Source organism: Salmo salar, chromosome ssa08 (genome assembly GCF_905237065.1).
Source record: "Salmo salar chromosome ssa08, Ssal_v3.1, whole genome shotgun sequence".
Lineage (NCBI taxonomy): Eukaryota > Metazoa > Chordata > Actinopteri > Salmoniformes > Salmonidae > Salmo > Salmo salar.
Window position 1 is genome coordinate 24,563,303 of NC_059449.1, and position 22,519 is coordinate 24,585,821.

The 22,519-nt window shown below is 41.2% G+C and overlaps 1 protein-coding gene across 1 annotated transcript in view; it reads left to right on the forward strand.

Moving 5' to 3' along the window:
* Positions 1 to 164: 164 nt before the first annotated feature.
* Positions 165 to 22,519, forward strand: part of LOC106597904 (calcium/calmodulin-dependent protein kinase type II delta 2 chain) — a 128,594-nt gene continuing 106,239 nt past the window's right edge. The window contains 2 exon segments of the mRNA XM_045723059.1: positions 165 to 760; positions 7,048 to 7,142. Coding sequence (XP_045579015.1) covers positions 699 to 760; positions 7,048 to 7,142 — 157 coding nt within the window. The 5' untranslated portion in view covers positions 165 to 698.

Genomic DNA, 22,519 nt, shown 5'->3' on the forward strand with positions numbered 1-22,519 from the left:
GGCTGATCGCAGAGCCAGTAGGATGGGTTGTCAATATACCACAGCCACAAAGTCAAGATTGGCTTAAAGTCAGGGTTAGGCAAAAGGTTAGCAGTGTGGTTGAGGTTAGGGTTGAGGTTAGGGTTAGGTTTTAAAATCAGATTTTAAGAAGATAAATTATAGATATAAGCGGGTTTAGCCATAATTATGACTTTGTGGCTGTGATAACTAATGACGACCACACACGCACACCTCAGTGGCACAGCGAGGGGACGCGCTATAGACAGACAGACAGCTAGATATGGAAATGCAGACAAAATGCAGCGTCTCCGCTCTGTGAGCTGCATACACCAGAACACAACCCGGATTCACTGCCCAAAAACCTCCCGATAACACTGTTGTTGTTGCAAAAAAAAAAAAAACAGTTTTAGGTTTTAGGTTTAACCGTCGTCCTTCGCGGCAGACAGCGTTTGGTGACTGGACTAGTGGTGCGTCTTCCGTTCTGTCGCTGCGGCAGAGCGTTCTTCTTCTCTTCAGTCGAGCCAGGGCTGTTGTACAGCAGCCATCGCTGTATGATTCGCCTTGTTCTGCGCTGTTACAGCTTTCTATCTATTCGTTCGTGCGGGAGAGCGCTGGTGGTGATCTAGTGTGGATCTAGTGGGCGCATTACATCCGTCTCTACCGCGTCTACGGTCTGCTACCCTGCTGTCGCTTTCAGGATGGCGCTAACGATTTGCACGAGATTCACTGACGAATTCCAGCTATTCGAGGAGCTGGGGAAGTAAGCGTGCATGTTTTGATTGTTATTGATGTTATTTGTTATCCGGTAGCAGTATCCTACTTGTTATCATGTAATAGCCAGGTTATGCTGCTGCTACTACCTTGGTTTAGGACGCGGATAGGGCACTGTGTGTGTGTGTGTGTGTGTGTGTGTACGCGACCTTCGGTTCATATGTGAATAGGCTACATAGACCGACAAATTATATTTTCATAGCTGTATGGATGCCGTAAGGGATTGGATCAGAATGTCAAGCATTCCTATAGCCTATCGTAGTCGACCTGGCCTTGTCAAGCATTCCTATAGCCTATCATAGTTGACCTGGCCTTGTCAAGCCTTCCTATAGCCTATCATAGTTGACCTGGCCGTGTCAAGCCTTCCTATAGCCTATCATAGTTGACCTGGCCTTGTCAAGCCTTCCTATAGCCTATCATAGTTGACCTGGCCTTGTCAAGCCTTCCTACAGCCTATCATAGTTGACCTGGCATTGTCAAGCCTTCCTATAGCCTATCATAGATGACCTGGCCGTGTCAAGCCTTCCTATAGCCTATCATAGTTGACCTGGCCTTGTCAAGCCTTCCTATAGCCTATCATAGTTGACCTGGCCGTGTCAAGCCTTCCTATAGCCTATCATAGTTGACCTGGCCTAGTCAAGCCTTCCTATAGCCTATCATAGTTGACCTGGTCTAGTCAAGCCTTCCTATAGCCTATCATAGTTGACCTGGCCTTGTCAAGCCTTCCTATAGCCTATCATAGATGACCTGGCCGTGTCAAGCCTTCCTATAGCCTATCATAGTTGACCTGGCCTTGTCAAGCATTCCTATAGCCTATCATAGTTGACCTGGCCGTGTCAAGCCTTCCTATAGCCTATCATAGTTGACCTGGCCTTGTCAAGCCTTCCTATAGCCTATCATAGATGACCTGGCCGTGTCAAGCCTTCCTATAGCCTATCATAGTTGACCTGGCCTTTTATATATTATTCCCTTGTCCTCTCTATAGTTTGATATTTACACTTCCTAATGGTGCTCCATCTCTTATATAGTCCATCTCTTATGTAGTCCATTTCTTATATAGTCCATCTCATATAGTCCATCTCTTATGGTAGTCCATCTCTTATGTAGTCCATCTCTTATGGTGGTCCATCGCTTATTATGGTCAATCGCTTATGATGGTCCATCTCTTACATAGTCCATCTCCTTTATAGTCCATCTCTTATGATGTATCCTCTCTTATAGTCCATCTCTTATGGTGGTCCTTCTGTTGTAGTCTATATCTTATATAGTCCATCTCTTTTGGTAGTCAATCTCTTATATAGTCCATCTCTTATGATGGTCCATCGCTTATAATGGTCCATCGCTTATGGTGGTCCTTCTCTTATATAGTCCATCTCTTATGGTGGATCATCTCTTATAGTCCATCTCTTATGGTGTATCCTCTCTTATAGTCCATCTCTTATGGTGGTCCTTCTGTTGTAGTCTATATCTTATATAGTCCATCTCTTTTGGTAGTCAATCTCTTATATAGTCCATCTCTTATGATGGTCCATCGCTTATAATGGTCCATCGCTTATGGTGGTCCTTCTCTTATATAGTCCATCTCCTTTATAGTCCAACTCTTATGGTGGATCATCTCTTATAGTCCATATTTTATTGGTGGTCCACCTCTTATGGTGGTCCATCTCTTATGGTGGTCCATCTCTTATGGTGGATCATCTCTTATAGCACATCTCTTATATAGTCCATCTCTTATGGTGGATCATCTCTTATATAGTCCATCTCCTATGGTGGTCCATCTCTTATGGTGGTCCATCTCTTATATAGTCCATCTCTTATGGTGGTCCATCTCTTATAGCACATCTCTTATATAGTCCATCTCTTATGGTGGATCATCCCTTATATACTCCATCTCCTATATAGTCCATCTCTTATATAGTCCATCTCTTATAGTGGTCCATCTCTAATGGTGGTCCATCTCTTATGGTGGTCCATCTCTTATATAGTCCATCTCTTATAGTGGTCCATCTCTTATGTTGTCCATCTCTTATGGTAGTCCATCTCTTATATAGTCCATCTCCTTTATAGTCCATCTCTTATGATGTATCCTCTCTTATATAGTCCATCTCTTATATAGTCCATCTCTTATATAGTTCATCTCTTATATAGTCCATCTCTTATATAGTCCATCATTTATGGTGGTCCATCTCTTATATAGTCCATCTCTTATATAGTCCATCTCTTATATAGTTCATCTCTTATATAGTCCATCTCTTATATAGTCCATCATTTATGGTGGTCCATCTCTTATATAGTCCATCTCTTATATAGTCCATCTCTTATGTAGTCCATCTCTTATGGTGGTCCATCTCTTATGGTGGTCCATCTCTTATATAGTCCATCTCTTATATAGTCCATCTCTTATATAGTCCATCTCTTATGGTGGTCCATCTCTTATGGTAGTCCATCTCTTATGTAGTCCATCTCTTATGGTAGTCCATCTCTTATGTAGTCCATCTCTTATGGTAGTCCATCTCTTATATAGTCCATCTCTTATTATGGTCAATCGCTTATGATGGTCCATCTCTTATATAGTCCATCTCCTTTATAGTCCATCTCTTATGGTGTATCCTCTCTTATAGTCCATCTCTTATGGTGTATCCTCTCTTATAGTCCATCTCTTATGGTGGTCCTTCTGTTGTAGTGTATATCTTATATAGTCCATCTCTTTTGGTAGTCAATCTCTTATATAGTCCATCTCGTATGATGGTCCATCGCTTATAATGGTCCATCGCTTATGGTAGTCCTTCTCTTATATAGTCCATCTCCTTTATAGTCCAACTCTTATGGTGGATCATCTCTTATAGTCCATATTTTATTGGTGGTCCACCTCTTATGGTGGTCCATCTCTTATGGTGGTCCATCTCTTATGGTGGATCATCTCTTATAGCACATCTCTTATATAGTCCATCTCTTATGGTGGATCATCTCTTATATAGTCCATCTCCTATGGTGGTCCATCTCTTATGGTGGTCCATCTCTTATATAGTCCATCTCTTATGGTGGTCCATCTCTTATAGCACATCTCTTATATAGTCCATCTCTTATGGTGGATCATCTCTTATATACTCCATCTCCTATATAGTCCATCTCTTATATAGTCCATCTCTTATAGTGGTCCATCTCTAATGGTGGTCCATCTCTTATGGTGGTCCATCTCTTATATAGTCCATCTCTTATAGTGGTCCATCTCTTATGTTGTCCATCTCTTATGGTGGTCCATATAGTCCATCATTTATGGTGGTCCATCTCTTATATAGTCCATCTCTTATATAGTCCATCTCTTATATAGTCCATCTCTTATATAGTTCATCTCTTATATAGTCCATCTCTTTTATAGTCCATCATTTATGGTGGTCCATCTCTTATATAGTCCATCTCTTATATAGTCCATCTCTTATATAGCTCATCTCTTATGGTAGTCCATCTCTTATGTAGTCCATCTCTTATGGTAGTCCATCTCTTATGTAGTCCATCTCTTATTATGGTCAATCGCTTATGATGGTCCATCTCTTATATAGTCCATCTCCTTTATAGTCCATCTCTTATGATGTATCCTCTCTTATAGTCCATCTCTTATGGTGGTCCTTCTGTTGTAGTCTATATCTTATATAGTCCATCTCTTTTGGTAGTCAATCTCTTATATAGTCCATCTCTTATGATGGTCCATCGCTTATAATGGTCCATCGCTTATGGTGGTCCTTCTCTTATATAGTCCATCTCTTATGGTGGATCATCTCTTATATAGTCCATCTCTTATGGTGGATCATCTCTTATATAGTCCATCTCTTATGGTGGTTCATCTCTTATAGTCCGTCTCTTATGGTGGTCCATCTCTTATGGTGGTCCATCTCTTATATAGTCCATCTCTTATATAGTCCATCTCTTATGGTGGATCATCTCTTATATAGTCCATCTCTTATGGTGGATCATCTCTTATATAGTCCATCTCTTATGGTGGATCATCTCTTATATAGTCCATCTCTTATATAGTCCATCTCTTATGGTGGTCCATCTCTTATATAGCACATCTCTTATATAGTCCATCTCTTATATAGTCCATCTCTTATGGTGGTCCATCTCTTATGGTGGTCCATCTCTTATATAGTCCATCTCTTATATAGTCCATCTCTTATATAGTCCATCTCTTATATAGTCCATCTCTTATGGTGGTCCATCTCTTATATAGTCCATCTCTTATGGTGGATCATCTCTTATATAGTCCATCTCTGATGGTGGATCATCTCTTATATAGTCCATCTCTTATATAGTCCATCTCTTATGGTGGTCCATCTCTTATATAGCACATCTCTTATATAGTCCATCTCTTATATAGTCCATCTCTTATGGTGGTCCATCTCTTATATAGTCCATCTCTTATGGTGGATCATCTCTTATATAGTCCATCTCTGATGGTGGATCATCTCTTATATAGTCCATCTCTTATATAGTCCATCTCTTATGGTGGATCATCTCTTATATAGTCCATCTCTTATGGTGGTCCATCTCTTCTGGTGGTCCATCTCTTATATAGTCCATCTCTTATGGTGGTCCATCTCTTATGGTGGTCCATCTCTTATATAGTCCATCTCTTATGGTGGTCCATCTCTTATGGTGGTCCATCTCTTATATCGTCCATCTCTTATGGTGGTCCGTCTATTATGGTGGTCCATCTCTTATATAGTCCATCTCTTATGGTGGTACATCTCTTATATAGTCCATCTCTTATGGTGGTCCATCTCTTATATAGTCCATCTCTTATGGTGGTCCATCTCTTATATAGTCCATCTCTTATGTAGTCCATCTCTTATATAGTCCATCTCTTATGGTGGTCCATCTCTTATATAGTCCATCTCTTATGGTGGTCTATCTCTTATGGTGGTCTATCTCTTATATAGTCCATCTCTTATATACTCCATCTCTTATATAGTCCATCTCTTATATAGTCCATCTCTTATGGTGGTCCATCTCTTATGGTGGTCCATCTCTTATATAGTCCATCTCTTATGGTGGTCCATCTCTTATGGTGGATCATCTCTTATATAGTCCATCTCTTATGGTGGTCCATCTCTTATATAGTCCATCTCTTATGGTGGTCCATCTCTTATATAGTCCATCTCTTATGGTGGATCATCTCTTATATAGTCCATCTCTTATGGTGGTCCATCTCTTATATAGTCCATCTCTTATGGTGGATCATCTCTTATATAGTCCATCTCTTATGGTGGTCCATCTCTTATATACTCCATCTCTTATATAGTCCATCTCTTATATAGTCCATCTCTTATATAGTCCATCTCTTATGGTGGTCCATCTCTTATGGTGGTGGATCACTTCTGTGTTAACGATGAGTTCCTTGGTGGTTGTAGAGTCCAATCCGAGGTACACACACACACCTCTGTCTGTTCATCGTCTGCATGGGCAAGCGTGGATTGTAAACTATAGCTAATCATATTATCCACATTGACACACGGCATTACCGTGACAAATACACTCACGGTAATGCGATTGCGGACTTCGTTTCAAGACGGTGACTTTCCACTGGCCAGCCACCGAGCCGCACGCTAAATTATCAAAAATGGGGAGAGATGGAGAGAGAGAGGTGTTGAGAAGGGCAAATTGGAGAGGTTTCTCTGTGTGTGTGTGTGTGTGTGTGTGTGTGTGTGTGTGTGTGTGTGTGTGTGTGTGTGTGTGTGAATGTTTGTCTGCAGTTTGCCTTTCACCCCGTTGTCAGAATATACAGCAGCCTGCAGACTCTTCCCCCTCTCTCTGTCTCTCACTCTCTCTCTCCCTTTCTCTCTCTGTATCTCTCCCCTTTCTCTCTCTCTTCTCTCTCTCTGTAAATCTCCCCTCTCTCTCCTCTGTATCTCTCCCCTCTCTCTCTTGTCTCTGTCTGTATCTCTCCCCTCTCTCTCTCTGTCTCTCTCTGTATCTCTCCCCTCTCTCTCTGTCTCTCTCTGTATCTCTCCCCTCTCTCTCTCTGTCTCTCTCTGTATCTCTCCCCTCTCTCTCTGTCTCTCTCTGTATCTCTCCCCTCTCTCTCTCTGTCTCTCTCTGTATCTCTCCCCTCTCTCTCTCTGTCTCTCTCTGTATCTCTCCCCTCTCTCTCTTTGTCTTTGTATCCCCTCTTCATGTTTATGGTGTGTGTGTGTGTGTGTGTGTGTGTGTGTGTGTGTGTGTGTGTGTGTGTGTGTGTGTGTGTGTGTGTGTGTGTGTGTGTGTGTGTGTGTGTTTCAGGGGAGCGTTCTCTGTGGTGAAGAGATGTCTCAGGATCTCGTCTGGTCAGGAGTTTGCTGCCAAAATCATAAACACCAAGAAATTATCTGCCAGAGGTAGGTAACACACACACACACCCACACACACACCCACACACACACATACACACATACACCAACACACACACACACACACACACACACACACACACACACACACACACACACACAAACACCTCAAATGGCCTTTTGTCAATGGGGAGCTGAGAGAGCGAGAGACAGAGAGAGAAAAGAGAGAGACAGAGAGAGAGAGAGAGTGCGAGAGAGATAAAGAGAGAGAGATGGAGGGAGGGGGACAGAGACAGAGGGAGAGATACACAGAAAGATAGACAGAGATACAGAGAGACAGACAGAGTAGACCTCAAATGGCCTTTGAGAGAGAGAGAGAGAGAGAGAGAGAGAGAGAGAGAGAGAGACCACAGTGTGCCATCACAGCAGCAAGATTTGTGACCTGTTGCCACAAGAAAAGGTCAACCAGTGAAGAACAAACACCATTGTAAATACAACCCATATTTATATTTATTTATTTTCCCTTTTCTACTTTAACTATTTGCACATCATTACAACACTGTATATAGACATAATATGTCATTTGAATTGTCTCTGTTACTTTGGAACTTTTGTGAGTGTATTATTTACTGTTCATTTTATATTGTTTATTTCACTTTTGTTTATCTACCTCACTTGCTTTGGCAATGTAAACATATGTTTCCCATGCCAATAAAGACCCTTAAATTGAAATTGAGTGTGTGTGTGTCTCTCCCCAGGTATGTTTCAGTGTCTTTAGGTTGTCTATTTGTATGTTGTTAATATCCCGTCAACATAAATGAACCGTAGATCTCTCAGGATACAACAGGATGCATGAGATAATGCTTTGGACACATTTTGCATGTGTTGGAATCTTTTGAATTTGGGAAAAAGGGAAAGGACATTCATCCCGTAACCGGTATAGAGAGAGGGTGGAGCTCCTTGGTCTGATCCTCATTCTAACGTCTCTTCATCCCGTAACCGGTATAGAGAGAGGGTGGAGCTCCTTGGTCTGATCCTCGTTCTAACGTCTCTTCATCCCCTAACCGGTATAGAGAGAGGGTGGAGCTCCTTGGTCTGATCCTCGTTCTAACGTCTCTTCATCCCATAACCGGTATAGAGAGAGGGTGGAGCTCCTTGGTCTGATCCTCGTTCTAACGTCTCTTCATCCCCTAACCGGTATAGAGAGAGGGTGGAGCTCCTTGGTCTGATCCTCGTTCTAACGTCTCTTCATCCCGTAACCGGTATAGAGAGAGGGTGGAGCTCCTTGGTCTGATCCTCGTTCTAACGTCTCTTCATCCCCTAACCGGTATAGAGAGAGGGTGGAGCTCCTTGGTCTGATCCTCGTTCTAACGTCTCTTCATCCCCTAACCGGTATAGAGAGAGGGTGGAGCTCCTTGGTCTGATCCTCGTTCTAACGTCTCTTCATCCCCTAACCGGTATAGAGAGAGGGTGGAGCTCCTTGGTCTGATCCTCGTTCTAACGTCTCTTCATCCCCTAACCGGTATAGAGAGGGGTGGAGCTCCTTGGTCTGATCCTCGTTCTAACGTCTCTTCATCCCCTAACCGGTATAGAGAGAGGGTGGAGCTCCTCGGTCTGATCCTCGTTCTAACGTCTCTTCATCCCGTAACCTGTAAAGAGAGAGGGTGGAGCTCCTCGTTCTGGTTCTGATCCTCGTTCTAACGTCTCTTCATCCCGTAACCTGTAAAGAGAGAGGATGGAGCTCCTCGTTCTGGTTCTGATCCTTGTTCTAACGTCTCTTCATCCCGTAACCTGTAAAGAGAGAGGGTGGAGCTCCTTGTTCTGATCCTCGTTCTAACATCTCTTCATCCCGTAACCTGTATAGAGAGAGGGTGGAGCTCCTCGTTCTGTTTCTGATCCTCGTTCTAACGTCTCTTCATCTCTTAACATGTATGTTCTGACCAGAGTCTTTAGTTCTGGGTTAACCAAGATTACTGTTTTCTTGGTGTGATGTCTGAACAGAGACTTTAGTTCTGAGTTAACCAAGATGACTGTTTTCTTGGTGTGATGTCTGACCAGAGTCTTAAGTTCTTTCTGGGTTAACCAAGATGACTGTTTTCTTGGTGTGATGTCTGACCAGAGACTTTAGTTCTGGGTTAAAACAACATTACTGTTTTCTTGGTGTGATGTCTGACCAGAGACTTTAGTTCTGGGTTAAAACAAACTGACTGTTTTCTTGGTGTGATGTCTGACCAGAGTCTTTAGTTCTGGGTTAACCAAGACGACTGTTTTCTTGGTGTGATGTCTGACCAGAGGCTTTAGTTCTGGGTTAAAACAAAATGACTGTTTTCTTGTTGTGATGTCTGACCAGATTCTTTAGTTCTGGGTTAAAACAAAATGACTGTTTTCTTTGTGTGATGTCTGACGAGAGACTTTAGTTCTGGGTTAACTAAGGCAACTGTTTTCTTGGTGTGATGTCTGACCAGAGTCTTAAGGTCTTTCTGGGTTAACCAAGATGACTGTTTTCTTGGTGTGATGTCTGACCAGAGACTTTAGTTCTGGGTTAAAACAAAATGATTGTTTTCTTGGTGTGATGTCTGACCAGAGACTTTAGTTCTGGGTTAAAACAAAATGACTGTTTTCTTGGTGTGATGTCTGACCAGAGTCTTTAGTTCTGGGTTAACCAAGATGACTGTTTTCTTGGAGTGATGTCTGACCAGAGGCTTTAGTTCTGGGTTAAAACAAAATGACTGTTTTCTTGGTGTGATGTCTGACCAGAGACTTTAGATCTGGGTTAACCAAGATGACTGTTTTCTCGGTGTGATGTCTGACCAGAGGCTTTAGTTCTGGGTTAAAACAAAATTACTGTTTTCTTGGTGTGATGTCTGACCAGAGTCTTAAGTTCTTTCTGGGTTAACCAAGATGACTGTTTTCTATGTGTGATGTCTGACCAGAGTCTTTAGTTCTGGGTTAACCAAGATGACTGTTTTCTTGGTGTGATGTCTGACCAGAGACTTTAGTTCTGGGTTAAAACAAAATTACTGTTTTCTTGGTGTGATGTCTGACCAGAGACTTAAGGTCTTTCTGGGTTAAAAACAAAATGACTGTTTTCTTGGTGTGATGTCTGAACAGAGACTTAAGTTCTTTCTGGGTTAACCAAGATGACTGTTTTCTTGGTGTGGTGTCTGACCACAGACTTTAGTTCTGGGTTGAAACAACATTACTGTTTTCTTGGTGTGATGTCTGACCAGAGACTTTAGTTCTGGGTTAACCAAGATGACTGTTTTCTTGGTGTGATGTCTGACCAGAGTCTTTAGTTCTTGGTTAACCAAGATTACTGTTTTCTTGGTGTGATGTCTGAACAGAGACTTTAGTTCTGAGTTAACCAAGATGACTGTTTTCTTGGTGTGATGTCTGACCAGAGTCTTTAGTTTTGGGTTAACCAAGATGACTGTTTTCTTGGTGTGATGTCTGACCAGAAACTTTAGTTCTGGGTTAACCAAGATGACTGTTTTCTTGTGATGTCTGACCAGAAACTTTAGTTCTGGGTTAAAACAAAATGACTGTTTTCTTGGTGTGATGTCTGACCAGAGACTTTAGTTCTGGTTTAACCAAGATGACTGTTTTCTTGGTGTGATGTCTGACCAGAGACTTTAGTTCTGGGTTAAAACAAAATGACTGTTTTCTTGGTGTGATGTCTGAACAGAGACTTTAGTTCTGGGTTAACCAAGATGACTGTTTTCTTGGTGTGATGTCTGACCAGAGACTTTAGTTCTGGGTTAACCAAGATGACTGTTTTCTTGGTGTGATGTCTGACCAGAGGCTTTAGTTCTGGCTTAACCAGGATGACTGTTTTCTTGGTGTGATGTCTGACCAGAGTCTTTAGTTCTTTCTGGGTTAACCAAGATGACTGTTTTCTTGGTGTGATGTCTGACCAGAGACTTTAGTTCTGGGTTAAAAACAAAATGACTATTTTCTTGGTGTGATGTCTGACCAGAGACTTTAGCTCTGGGTTAAAACAAAATTACTGTTTTCTTTGTGTGATGTCTGACGAGAGACTTAAGGTCTTTCTGGGTTAACCAAGATGAATGTTTTCTTGGTGTGATGTCTGACCGGAGTCTTTAGTTCTGGGTTAAAGCAAAATTACTGTTTTCTTGGTGTGATGTCTGACCAGAGACTTTAGCTCTGGGTTAAAACAAAATTACTGTTTTCTTTGTGTGATGTCTGACGAGAGACTTAAGGTCTTTCTGGGTTAACCAAGATGAATGTTTTCTTGGTGTGATGTCTGACCAGAGTCTTTAGCCTCCAGAGTCTTTTCTGGGTTAACTCAAGACGACTGTTTTCTTGGTGTGATGTCTGACCAGAGGCTTTAGTTCTGGGTTAAAACAAAATGACTGTTTTCTTGGTGTGATGTCTGACCAGAGACTTTAGTTCTGGGTTAACCAAGATGACTGTTTTCTTGGTGTGATGTCTGACCAGAGGCTTTAGTTCTGGGTTAACCAAGATGACTGTTTTCTTGGTGTGATGTCTGACCAGAGACTTTAGTTCTGGGTTAAAACAAAATTACTGTTTTCTTGGTGTGATGTCTGACCAGAGACTTTAGTTCTGGGTTAACCAAGATGACTGTTTTCTCGGTATGATGTCTGACCAGAGGCTTTAGTTCTGGGTTAAAACAAAATGACTGTTTTATTGGTGTGATGTCTGACCAGAGTCTTAAGTTCTTTCTGGGTTAACCAAGATGACTGTTTTCTATGTGTGATGTCTGACCAGAGTCTTTAGTTCTGGGTTAACCAAGATGACTGTTTTTCTTGGTGTGATGTCTGACCAGAGACTTTAGTTCTGGGTTAAAACAAAATGACTGTTTTCTTGGTGTGATGTCTGACCAGAGGCTTTAGTTCTGGGTTAAAACAAAATGACTGTTTTCTTGGTGTGATGTCTGACCAGAGTCTTTAGTTCTGGGTTAAAACAAAATTACTGTTTTCTTGGTGTGATGTCTGACCAGAGACTTTAGCTCTGGGTTAAAACAAAATGACTGTTTTCTTTGTGTGATGTCTGACCAGAGACTTTAGTTCTGGGTTAACCAAGATGACTGTTTTCTTGGTGTGATGTCTGACCAGAGACTTTAGTTCTGGGTTAAAACAAAATTACTGTTTTCTTGGTGTGATGTCTGACCAGAGACTTTAGTTCTGGGTTAAAACAAAATTACTGTTTTCTTGGTGTGATGTCTGACCAGAGACTTTAGTTCTGGGTTAACCAAGATGACTGTTTTCGTGGTGTGATGTCTGACCAGAGGCTTTAGTTCTGGGTTAACTGAGACAACTGTTTTCTTGGTGTGATGTCTGACCAGAGTCTTAAGGTCTTTCTGGGTTGACCAAGATGACTGTTTTCTTGGTGTGATGTCTGACCAGAGGCTTTAGTTCTGGGTTAACCAAGATGACTGTTTTCTTGGTGTGATGTCTGACCAGAGACTTTAGTTCTGGGTTAAAACAAAATTAATGTTTTCTTGGTGTGATGTCTGACCAGAGACTTTAGTTCTGGGTTAACCAAGATGACTGTTTTAGTGGTGTGATGTATGACCAGAGTCTTTAGTTCTGGGTTAACTTAGACAACTGTTTTCTTGGTGTGATGTCTGACCAGAGTCTTAAGGTCTTTCTGGGTTAACCAAGACGACTGTTTTCTTGGTGTGATGTCTGACCAGAGGCTTTAGTTCTGGGTTAAAACAAAATGACTGTTTTCTTGGTGTGATGTCTGACCAGAGTCTTTAGTTCTGGGTTAACCAAGATGACTGTTTTCTCGGTGTGATGTCTGACCAGAGGCTTTAGTTCTGGGTTAAAACAAAATGACTGTTTTCCTTGTGTGATGTCTGACCAGAGTCTTAAGTTCTTTCTGGGTTAACCAAGATGACTGTTTTCTATTTGTGATGTCTGACCAGAGTCTTTAGTTCTAGGTTAACCAAGATGACTGTTTTCTTGGTGTGATGTCTGACCAGAGACTTTAGTTCTGGGTTAAAGCAAAATTACTGTTTTCTTGGTGTGATGTCTGACCAGAGACTTTAGTTCTGGGTTAACCAAGATGACTGTTTTCGTGGTGTGATGTCTGACCAGATGCTTTAGTTCTGGGTTAACTAAGACAACTGTTTTCTTGGTGTGATGTCTGACCAGAGTCTTAAGGTCTTTCTGGGTTAACCAAGACGACTGTTTTCTTGGTGTGATGTCTGACCAGAGGCTTTAGTTCTGGGTTAAAACAAAATGACTGTTTTCTTGGTGTGATGTCTGACCAGAGACTTTATTCTGGGTTAATTGTCTGACCAACTTTAGTTCTGGGTTAACCAAGATGACTGTTTTCTTGGTGTGATGTCTGACCAGAGGCTTTAGTTCTGGGTTAACCAAGATGACTGTTTTCTTGGTGTGATGTCTGACCAGAGACTTTAGTTCTGGGTTAAAACAAAATTACTGTTTTCTTGGTGTGATGTCTGACCAGAGACTTTAGTTCTGGGTTAACCAAGATGACTGTTTTCTCGGTATGATGTCTGACCAGAGGCTTTAGTTCTGGGTTAAAACAAAATGACTGTTTTATTGGTGTGATGTCTGACCAGAGTCTTAAGTTCTTTCTGGGTTAACCAAGATGACTGTTTTCTATGTGTGATGTCTGACCAGAGTCTTTAGTTCTGGGTTAACCAAGATGACTGTTTTTCTTGGTGTGATGTCTGACCAGAGTCTTTAGTTCTGGGTTAACCAAAATGACTGTTTTCTTGGTGTGATGTCTGACCAGAGACTTTAGTTCTGGGTTAAAACCAAAATGACTGTTTTCTTGGTGTGATGTCTGACCAGAGTCTTTAGTTCTGGGTTAAAACAAGATTACTGTTTTCTTGGTGTGATGTCTGACCAGAGTCTTTAGTTCTGGGTTAACACAAGATGACTGTTTTCTTTGTGTGATGTCTGACCAGAGTCTTTAGTTCTGGGTTAACCAAGATGACTGTTTTTCTTGGTGTGATGTCTGACCAGAGACTTTAGTTCTGGGTTAAAACAAAATGACTGTTTTCTTGGTGTGATGTCTGACCAGAGGCTTTAGTTCTGGGTTAAAACAAAATGACTGTTTTCTTGGTGTGATGTCTGACCAGAGACTTTAGTTCTGGGTTAAAACAAAATTACTGTTTTCTTGGTGTGATGTCTGACCAGAGACTTTAGCTCTGGGTTATAACAAAATGACTGTTTTCTTTGTGTGATGTCTGACCAGAGACTTTAGTTCTGGGTTAACCAAGATGACTGTTTTCTTGGTGTGATGTCTGACCAGAGACTTTAGTTCTGGGTTAAAACAAAATTACTGTTTTCTTGGTGTGATGTCTGACCAGAGACTTTAGTTCTGGGTTAAAACAAAATTACTGTTTTCTTGGTGTGATGTCTGACCAGAGACTTTAGTTCTGGGTTAACCAAGATGACTGTTTTCGTGGTGTGATGTCTGACCAGAGGCTTTAGTTCTGGGTTAACTGAGACAACTGTTTTCTTGGTGTGATGTCTGACCAGAGTCTTAAGGTCTTTCTGGGTTGACCAAGATGACTGTTTTCTTGGTGTGATGTCTGACCAGAGGCTTTAGTTCTGGGTTAACCAAGATGACTGTTTTCTTGGTGTGATGTCTGACCAGAGACTTTAGTTCTGGGTTAAAACAAAATTAATGTTTTCTTGGTGTGATGTCTGACCAGAGACTTTAGTTCTGGGTTAACCAAGACGACTGTTTTAGTGGTGTGATGTATGACCAGAGTCTTTAGTTCTGGGTTAACTAGACAACTGTTTTCTTGGTGTGATGTCTGACCAGAGTCTTAAGGTCTTTCTGCGGTTAAACCAAGACGACTGTTTTCTTGGTGTGATGTCTGACCAGAGACTTTAGTTCTGGGTTAACCAAGATGACTGTTTTAGTGGTGTGATGTATGACCAGAGTCTTTAGTTCTGGGTTAACTTAGACAACTGTTTTCTTGGTGTGATGTCTGACCAGAGTCTTAAGGTCTTTCTGGGTTAACCAAGACGACTGTTTTCTTGGTGTGATGTCTGACCAGAGGCTTTAGTTCTGGGTTAAAACAAAATGACTGTTTTCTTGGTGTGATGTCTGACCAGAGTCTTTAGTTCTGGGTTAACCAAGATGACTGTTTTCTCGGTGTGATGTCTGACCAGAGGCTTTAGTTCTGGGTTAAAACAAAATGACTGTTTTCCTTGTGTGATGTCTGACCAGAGTCTTAAGTTCTTTCTGGGTTAACCAAGATGACTGTTTTCTATTTGTGATGTCTGACCAGAGTCTTTAGTTCTAGGTTAACCAAGATGACTGTTTTCTTGGTGTGATGTCTGACCAGAGACTTTAGTTCTGGGTTAAAGCAAAATTACTGTTTTCTTGGTGTGATGTCTGACCAGAGACTTTAGTTCTGGGTTAACCAAGATGACTGTTTTCGTGGTGTGATGTCTGACCAGATGCTTTAGTTCTGGGTTAACTAAGACAACTGTTTTCTTGGTGTGATGTCTGACCAGAGTCTTAAGGTCTTTCTGGGTTAACCAAGACGACTGTTTTCTTGGTGTGATGTCTGACCAGAGGCTTTAGTTCTGGGTTAAAACAAAATGACTGTTTTCTTGGTGTGATGTCTGACCAGAGACTTTAGTTCTGGGTTAACCAAGATGACTGTTTTCTTGGTGTGATGTCTGACCAGAGGCTTTAGTTCTGGGTTAACCAAGATGACTGTTTTCTTGGTGTGATGTCTGACCAGAGACTTTAGTTCTGGGTTAAAACAAAATTACTGTTTTCTTGGTGTGATGTCTGACCAGAGACTTTAGTTCTGGGTTAACCAAGATGACTGTTTTCTCGGTATGATGTCTGACCAGAGGCTTTAGTTCTGGGTTAAAACAAAATGACTGTTTTATTGGTGTGATGTCTGACCAGAGTCTTAAGTTCTTTCTGGGTTAACCAAGATGACTGTTTTCTATGTGTGATGTCTGACCAGAGTCTTTAGTTCTGGGTTAACCAAGATGACTGTTTTTCTTGGTGTGATGTCTGACCAGAGACTTTAGTTCTGGGTTAAAACAAAATGACTGTTTTCTTGGTGTGATGTCTGACCAGAGGCTTTAGTTCTGGGTTAAAACAAAATGACTGTTTTCTTGGTGTGATGTCTGACCAGAGTCTTTAGTTCTGGGTTAAAACAAAATTACTGTTTTCTTGGTGTGATGTCTGACCAGAGACTTTAGCTCTGGGTTAAAACAAAATGACTGTTTTCTTTGTGTGATGTCTGACCAGAGACTTTAGTTCTGGGTTAACCAAGATGACTGTTTTCTTGGTGTGATGTCTGACCAGAGACTTTAGTTCTGGGTTAAAACAAAATTACTGTTTTCTTGGTGTGATGTCTGACCAGAGACTTTAGTTCTGGGTTAAAACCAAATTACTGTTTTCTTGGTGTGATGTCTGACCAGAGACTTTAGTTCTGGGTTAACCAAGATGACTGTTTTCGTGGTGTGATGTCTGACCAGAGGCTTTAGTTCTGGGTTAACTGAGACAACTGTTTTCTTGGTGTGATGTCTGACCAGAGTCTTAAGGTCTTTCTGGGTTGACCAAGATGACTGTTTTCTTGGTGTGATGTCTGACCAGAGGCTTTAGTTCTGGGTTAACCAAGATGACTGTTTTCTTGGTGTGATGTCTGACCAGAGACTTTAGTTCTGGGTTAACCAAGATGACTGTTTTCTTGGTGTGATGTCTGACCAGAGGCTTTAGTTCTGGGTTAACCAAGATGACTGTTTTCTTGGTGTGATGTCTGACCAGAGACTTTAGTTCTGGGTTAAAACAAAATTAATGTTTTCTTGGTGTGATGTCTGACCAGAGACTTTAGTTCTGGGTTAACCAAGATGACTGTTTTAGTGGTGTGATGTCTGACCAGAGTCTTAAGTTCTTTCTGGGTTAACCAAGATGACTGTTTTCTATGTGTGATGTCTGACCAGAGTCTTTAGTTCTGGGTTAACCAAGATGACTGTTTTTCTTGGTGTGATGTCTGACCAGAGACTTTAGTTCTGGGTTAAAACAAAATGACTGTTTTCTTGGTGTGATGTCTGACCAGAGGCTTTAGTTCTGGGTTAAAACAAAATGACTGTTTTCTTGGTGTGATGTCTGACCAGAGTCTTTAGTTCTGGGTTAAAACAAAATTACTGTTTTCTTGGTGTGATGTCTGACCAGAGACTTTAGCTCTGGGTTAAAACAAAATGACTGTTTTCTTTGTGTGATGTCTGACCAGAGACTTTAGTTCTGGGTTAACCAAGATGACTGTTTTCTTGGTGTGATGTCTGACCAGAGACTTTAGTTCTGGGTTAAAACAAAATTACTGTTTTCTTGGTGTGATGTCTGACCAGAGACTTTAGTTCTGGGTTAAAACAAAATTACTGTTTTCTTGGTGTGATGTCTGACCAGAGACTTTAGTTCTGGGTTAACCAAGATGACTGTTTTCGTGGTGTGATGTCTGACCAGAGGCTTTAGTTCTGGGTTAACTGAGACAACTGTTTTCTTGGTGTGATGTCTGACCAGAGTCTTAAGGTCTTTCTGGGTTGACCAAGATGACTGTTTTCTTGGTGTGATGTCTGACCAGAGGCTTTAGTTCTGGGTTAACCAAGATGACTGTTTTCTTGGTGTGATGTCTGACCAGAGACTTTAGTTCTGGGTTAAAACAAAATTAATGTTTTCTTGGTGTGATGTCTGACCAGAGACTTTAGTTCTGGGTTAACCAAGATGACTGTTTTAGTGGTGTGATGTATGACCAGAGTCTTTAGTTCTGGGTTAACTTAGACAACTGTTTTCTTGGTGTGATGTCTGACCAGAGTCTTAAGGTCTTTCTGGGTTAACCAAGACGACTGTTTTCTTGGTGTGATGTCTGACCAGAGGCTTTAGTTCTGGGTTAAAACAAAATGACTGTTTTCTTGGTGTGATGTCTGACCAGAGTCTTTAGTTCTGGGTTAACCAAGATGACTGTTTTCTCGGTGTGATGTCTGACCAGAGGCTTTAGTTCTGGGTTAAAACAAAATGACTGTTTTCCTTGTGTGATGTCTGACCAGAGTCTTAAGTTCTTTCTGGGTTAACCAAGATGACTGTTTTCTATTTGTGATGTCTGACCAGAGTCTTTAGTTCTAGGTTAACCAAGATGACTGTTTTCTTGGTGTGATGTCTGACCAGAGACTTTAGTTCTGGGTTAAAACAAAATGACTGTTTTCTTGGTGTGATGTCTGACCAGAGGCTTTAGTTCTGGGTTAAAACAAAATGACTGTTTTCTTGGTGTGATGTCTGACCAGAGTCTTTAGTTCTGGGTTAAAACAAAATTACTGTTTTCTTGGTGTGATGTCTGACCAGAGTCTTTAGTTCTGGGTTAACCAAGATGACTGTTTTCTTGGTGTGGTGTCTGACCACAGACTTTAGTTCTGGGTTGAAACAACATTACTGTTTTCGTGGTGTGATGTCTGACCAGAGTCTTTAGTTCTGGGTTAACCAAGATTACTGTTTTCTTGGTGTGATGTCTGAACAGAGACTTTAGTTCTGAGTTAACCAAGATGACTGTTTTCTTGGTGTGATGTCTGACCAGAGTCTTAAGTTCTTTCTGGGTTAACCAAGATGACTGTTTTCTCGGTGTGATGTCTGACCAGAGTCTTTAGTTTTGGGTTAACCAAGATGACTGTTTTCTTGGTGTGATGTCTGACCAGAGTCTTTAGTTCTGGGTTAAAACAAGATGACTGTTTTCTTGGTGTGATGTCTGACCAGAGACTTTAGTTCTGGGTTAACCAAGATGACTGTTTTCTTGGTGTGATGTCTGACCAGAGTCTTTAGTTCTGGGTTAACCAAGATGACTGTTTTCTTGGTGTGATGTCTGACCAGAGTCTTTAGTTCTTGGGTTAACCAAGATGACTGTTTTCTTGGTGTGATGTCTGACCAGAGACTTTAGTTCTGGGTTAACACAAGATGACTGTTTTCTTGGTGTGATGTCTGACCAGAGACTTTAGTTCTGGGTTAAACCAAGATGACTGTTTTCTTGGTGTGATGTCTGACCAGAGACTTTAGTTCTGGGTTAACACAAAATGACTGTTTTCTTGGTGTGATGTCTGACCAGAGACTTTAGTTCTGGGTTAACACAAGATGACTGTTTTCTTGGTGTGATGTCTGACCAGAGACTTTAGTTCTGGGTTAACCAAGATGACTGTTTTCTTGGTGTGATGTCTGACCAGAGACTTTAGTTCTGGGTTAACCAAGATGACTGTTTTCTTGGTGTGATGTCTGACCACAGACTTTAGTTCTGGATTAACCAAGATGACTGTTTTCTTGGTGTGATGTCTGACCAGAGACTTTAGTTCTGGGTTAACCAAGATGACTGTTTTCTTGGTGTGATGTCTGACCAGAGGCTTTAGTTCTTGGTTAACCAAGATTACTGTTTTCTTGGTGTGATGTCTGACCAGAGACTTTAGTTCTGAATTAACCAAGATGACTGTTTTCTTGGTGTGATGTCTGACCAGAGTCTTAAGTTCTTTCTGGGTTAACCAAGATGACTGTTTTCTTGGTGTGATGTCTGACCAGAAACTTTAGTTCTGGGTTAAAACAAAATGACTGTTTCCTTGGTGTGATGTCTGACCAGAGACTTAAGTTCTGGGTTAACCAAGATGACTGTTTTCTTGGTGTGATGTCTGACCAGAGTCTTAATTCTTTCTGGGTTAACCAAGATGACTGTTTTCTTGGTGTGATGTCTGAGCAGAGACTTTAGTTCTGGGTTAAAACAAAATTACTGTTTTCTTGGTGTGATGTCTGAGCAGAGACTTTAGTTCTGGGTTAACCAAGATGACTGTTTTCTTGGTGTGATGTCTGACCAGAGACTTTAGTTCTGGGTTAAAACAAAATGACTGTTTTCTTGGTGTGATGTCTGAACAGAGACTTTAGTTCTGGGTTAAAACAAAATGACTGTTTTCTTGGTGTGATGTCTGAACAGAGACTTTAGTTCTGGGTTAACCAAGATGACTGTTTTCTTGGTGTGATGTCTGACCAGAGACTTTAGTTCTGGGTTAACCAAGATGACTGTTTTCTTGGTGTGATGTCTGACCAGAGGCTTTAGTTCTGGGTTAACCAGGATGACTGTTTTCTTGGTGTGATGTCTGACCAGAGTCTTTAGTTCTGTCTGTGTTAACCAGGATGACTGTTTTCTTGGTGTGATGTCTGACCAGAGTCTTTAGTTCTTTCTGGGTTAACACAAAATGACTGTTTTCTTGGTGTGATGTCTGACCAGAGACTTTAGCTCTGGGTTAAAAACAAAATGACTGTTTTCTTTGTGTGATGTCTGACCAGAGACTTTAGCTCTGGGTTAAAACAAAATGACTGTTTTCTTTGTGTGATGTCTGACGAGAGTCTTAAGGTCTTTCTGGGTTAACCAAGATGAATGTTTTCTTGGTGTGATTTCTGACCGGAGTCTTTAGTTCTGGGTTAAAGCAAAATTACTGTTTTCTTGGTGTGATGTCTGACCAGAGACTTTAGTTCTGGGTTAACCAAGATGACTGTTTTCGTGGTGTGATGTCTGACCAGAGGCTTTAGTTCTGGGTTAACTAAGACAACTGTTTTCTTGGTGTGATGTCTGACCAGAGTCTTACAGGTCTTTCTGGGTTAACTTCAAGACGACTGTTTTCTTGGTGTGATGTTCTGACCAGAGGCTTTAGTTCTGGGTTAAAACAAAATGACTGTTTTCTTGGTGTGATGTCTGACCAGAGACTTTAGTTCTGGGTTAACCAAGATGACTGTTTTCTTGGTGTGATGTCTTACCAGAGACATTAGTTCTGGGTTAACCAAGACGACTGTTTTCTTGGTGTGATGTCTGACCAGAGGCTTTAGTTCTGGGTTAACCAAGACGACTGTTTTCTTGGTGTGATGTCTGACCAGAGGCTTTAGTTCTGGGTTAACACAAGATGACTGTTTTCTTGGTGTGATGTCTTACCAGAGACTTTAGTTCTGGGTTAACCAAAATGACTGTTTTCTTGGTGTGATGTCTTACCAGAGACTTTAGTTCTGGGTTAACCAAGATGACTGTTTTCTTGGTGTGATGTCTGACCAGAGGCTTTAGTTCTGGGTTAACTAAGACGAATGTTTTCTTGGTGTGATGTCTGACCAGAGGCTTTAGTTCTGGGTTAAAACAAAATGACTGTTTTCTTGGTGTGATGTCTGACCAGAGGCTTTAGTTCTGGGTTAAAACAAAATGACTGTTTTCTTGGTGTGATGTCTGACCAGAGTCTTAAGTTCTTTCTGGGTTAACCAAGATGACTGTTTTCTATGTGTGATGTCTGACCAGAGTCTTTAGTTCTGGGTTAACCAAGATGACTGTTTTTCTTGGTGTGATGTCTGACCAGAGACTTTAGTTCTGGGTTAAAACAAAATGACTGTTTTCTTGGTGTGATGTCTGACCAGAGGCTTTAGTTCTGGGTTAAAACAAAATGACTGTTTTCTTGGTGTGATGTCTGACCAGAGTCTTTAGTTCTGGGTTAAAACAAAATTACTGTTTTCTTTGTGTGATGTCTGACCAGAGACTTTAGTTCTGGGTTAACCAAGATGACTGTTTTCTTGGTGTGATGTCTGACCAGAGACTTTAGTTCTGGGTTAAAACAAAATTACTGTTTTCTTGGTGTGATGTCTGACCAGAGACTTTTGTTCTGGGTTAAAACAAAATTACTGTTTTCTTGGTGTGATGTCTCACCAGAGACTTTAGTTCTGGGTTAACCAAGATGACTGTTTTCGTGGTGTGATGTCTGACCAGAGGCTTTAGTTCTGGGTTAACTGAGACAACTGTTTTCTTGGTGTGATGTCTGACCAGAGTCTTAAGGTCTTTCTGGGTTGACCAAGATGACTGTTTTCTGGGTGTGATGTCTTACCAGAGACATTAGTTCTGGGTTAACCAAGATGACTGTTTTCTTGGTGTGATGTCTGACCAGAGGCTTTAGTTCTGGGTTAACCAAGATGACTGTTTTCTTGGTGTGATGTCTTACCAGAGACATTAGTTCTGGGTTAACCAAGATGACTGTTTTCTTGGTGTGATGTCTGACCAGAGACTTTAGTTCTGGGTTAAAACAAAATTAAAGTTTTCTTGGTGTGATGTCTGACCAGAGTCTTAAGGTCTGTTCAAGACGACTGTTTCTTGGATGTCTGACCAGAGACTTTATTCTGGGTTAAACAAGACGACTGTTTTCTTGGTGTGATGTCTGACCAGAGACTTTAGTTCTGGGTTAAAACAACATTACTGTTTTCTTGGTGTGATGTCTGACCAGAGACTTTAGTTCTGGGTTAAAACAAAATGACTGTTTTCTTGGTGTGATGTCTGACCAGAGTCTTTAGTTCTGGGTTAACCAAGACGACTGTTTTCTTGGTGTGATGTCTGACCAGAGTCTTTAGTTCTGGGTTAACACAAGATGACTGTTTTCTTG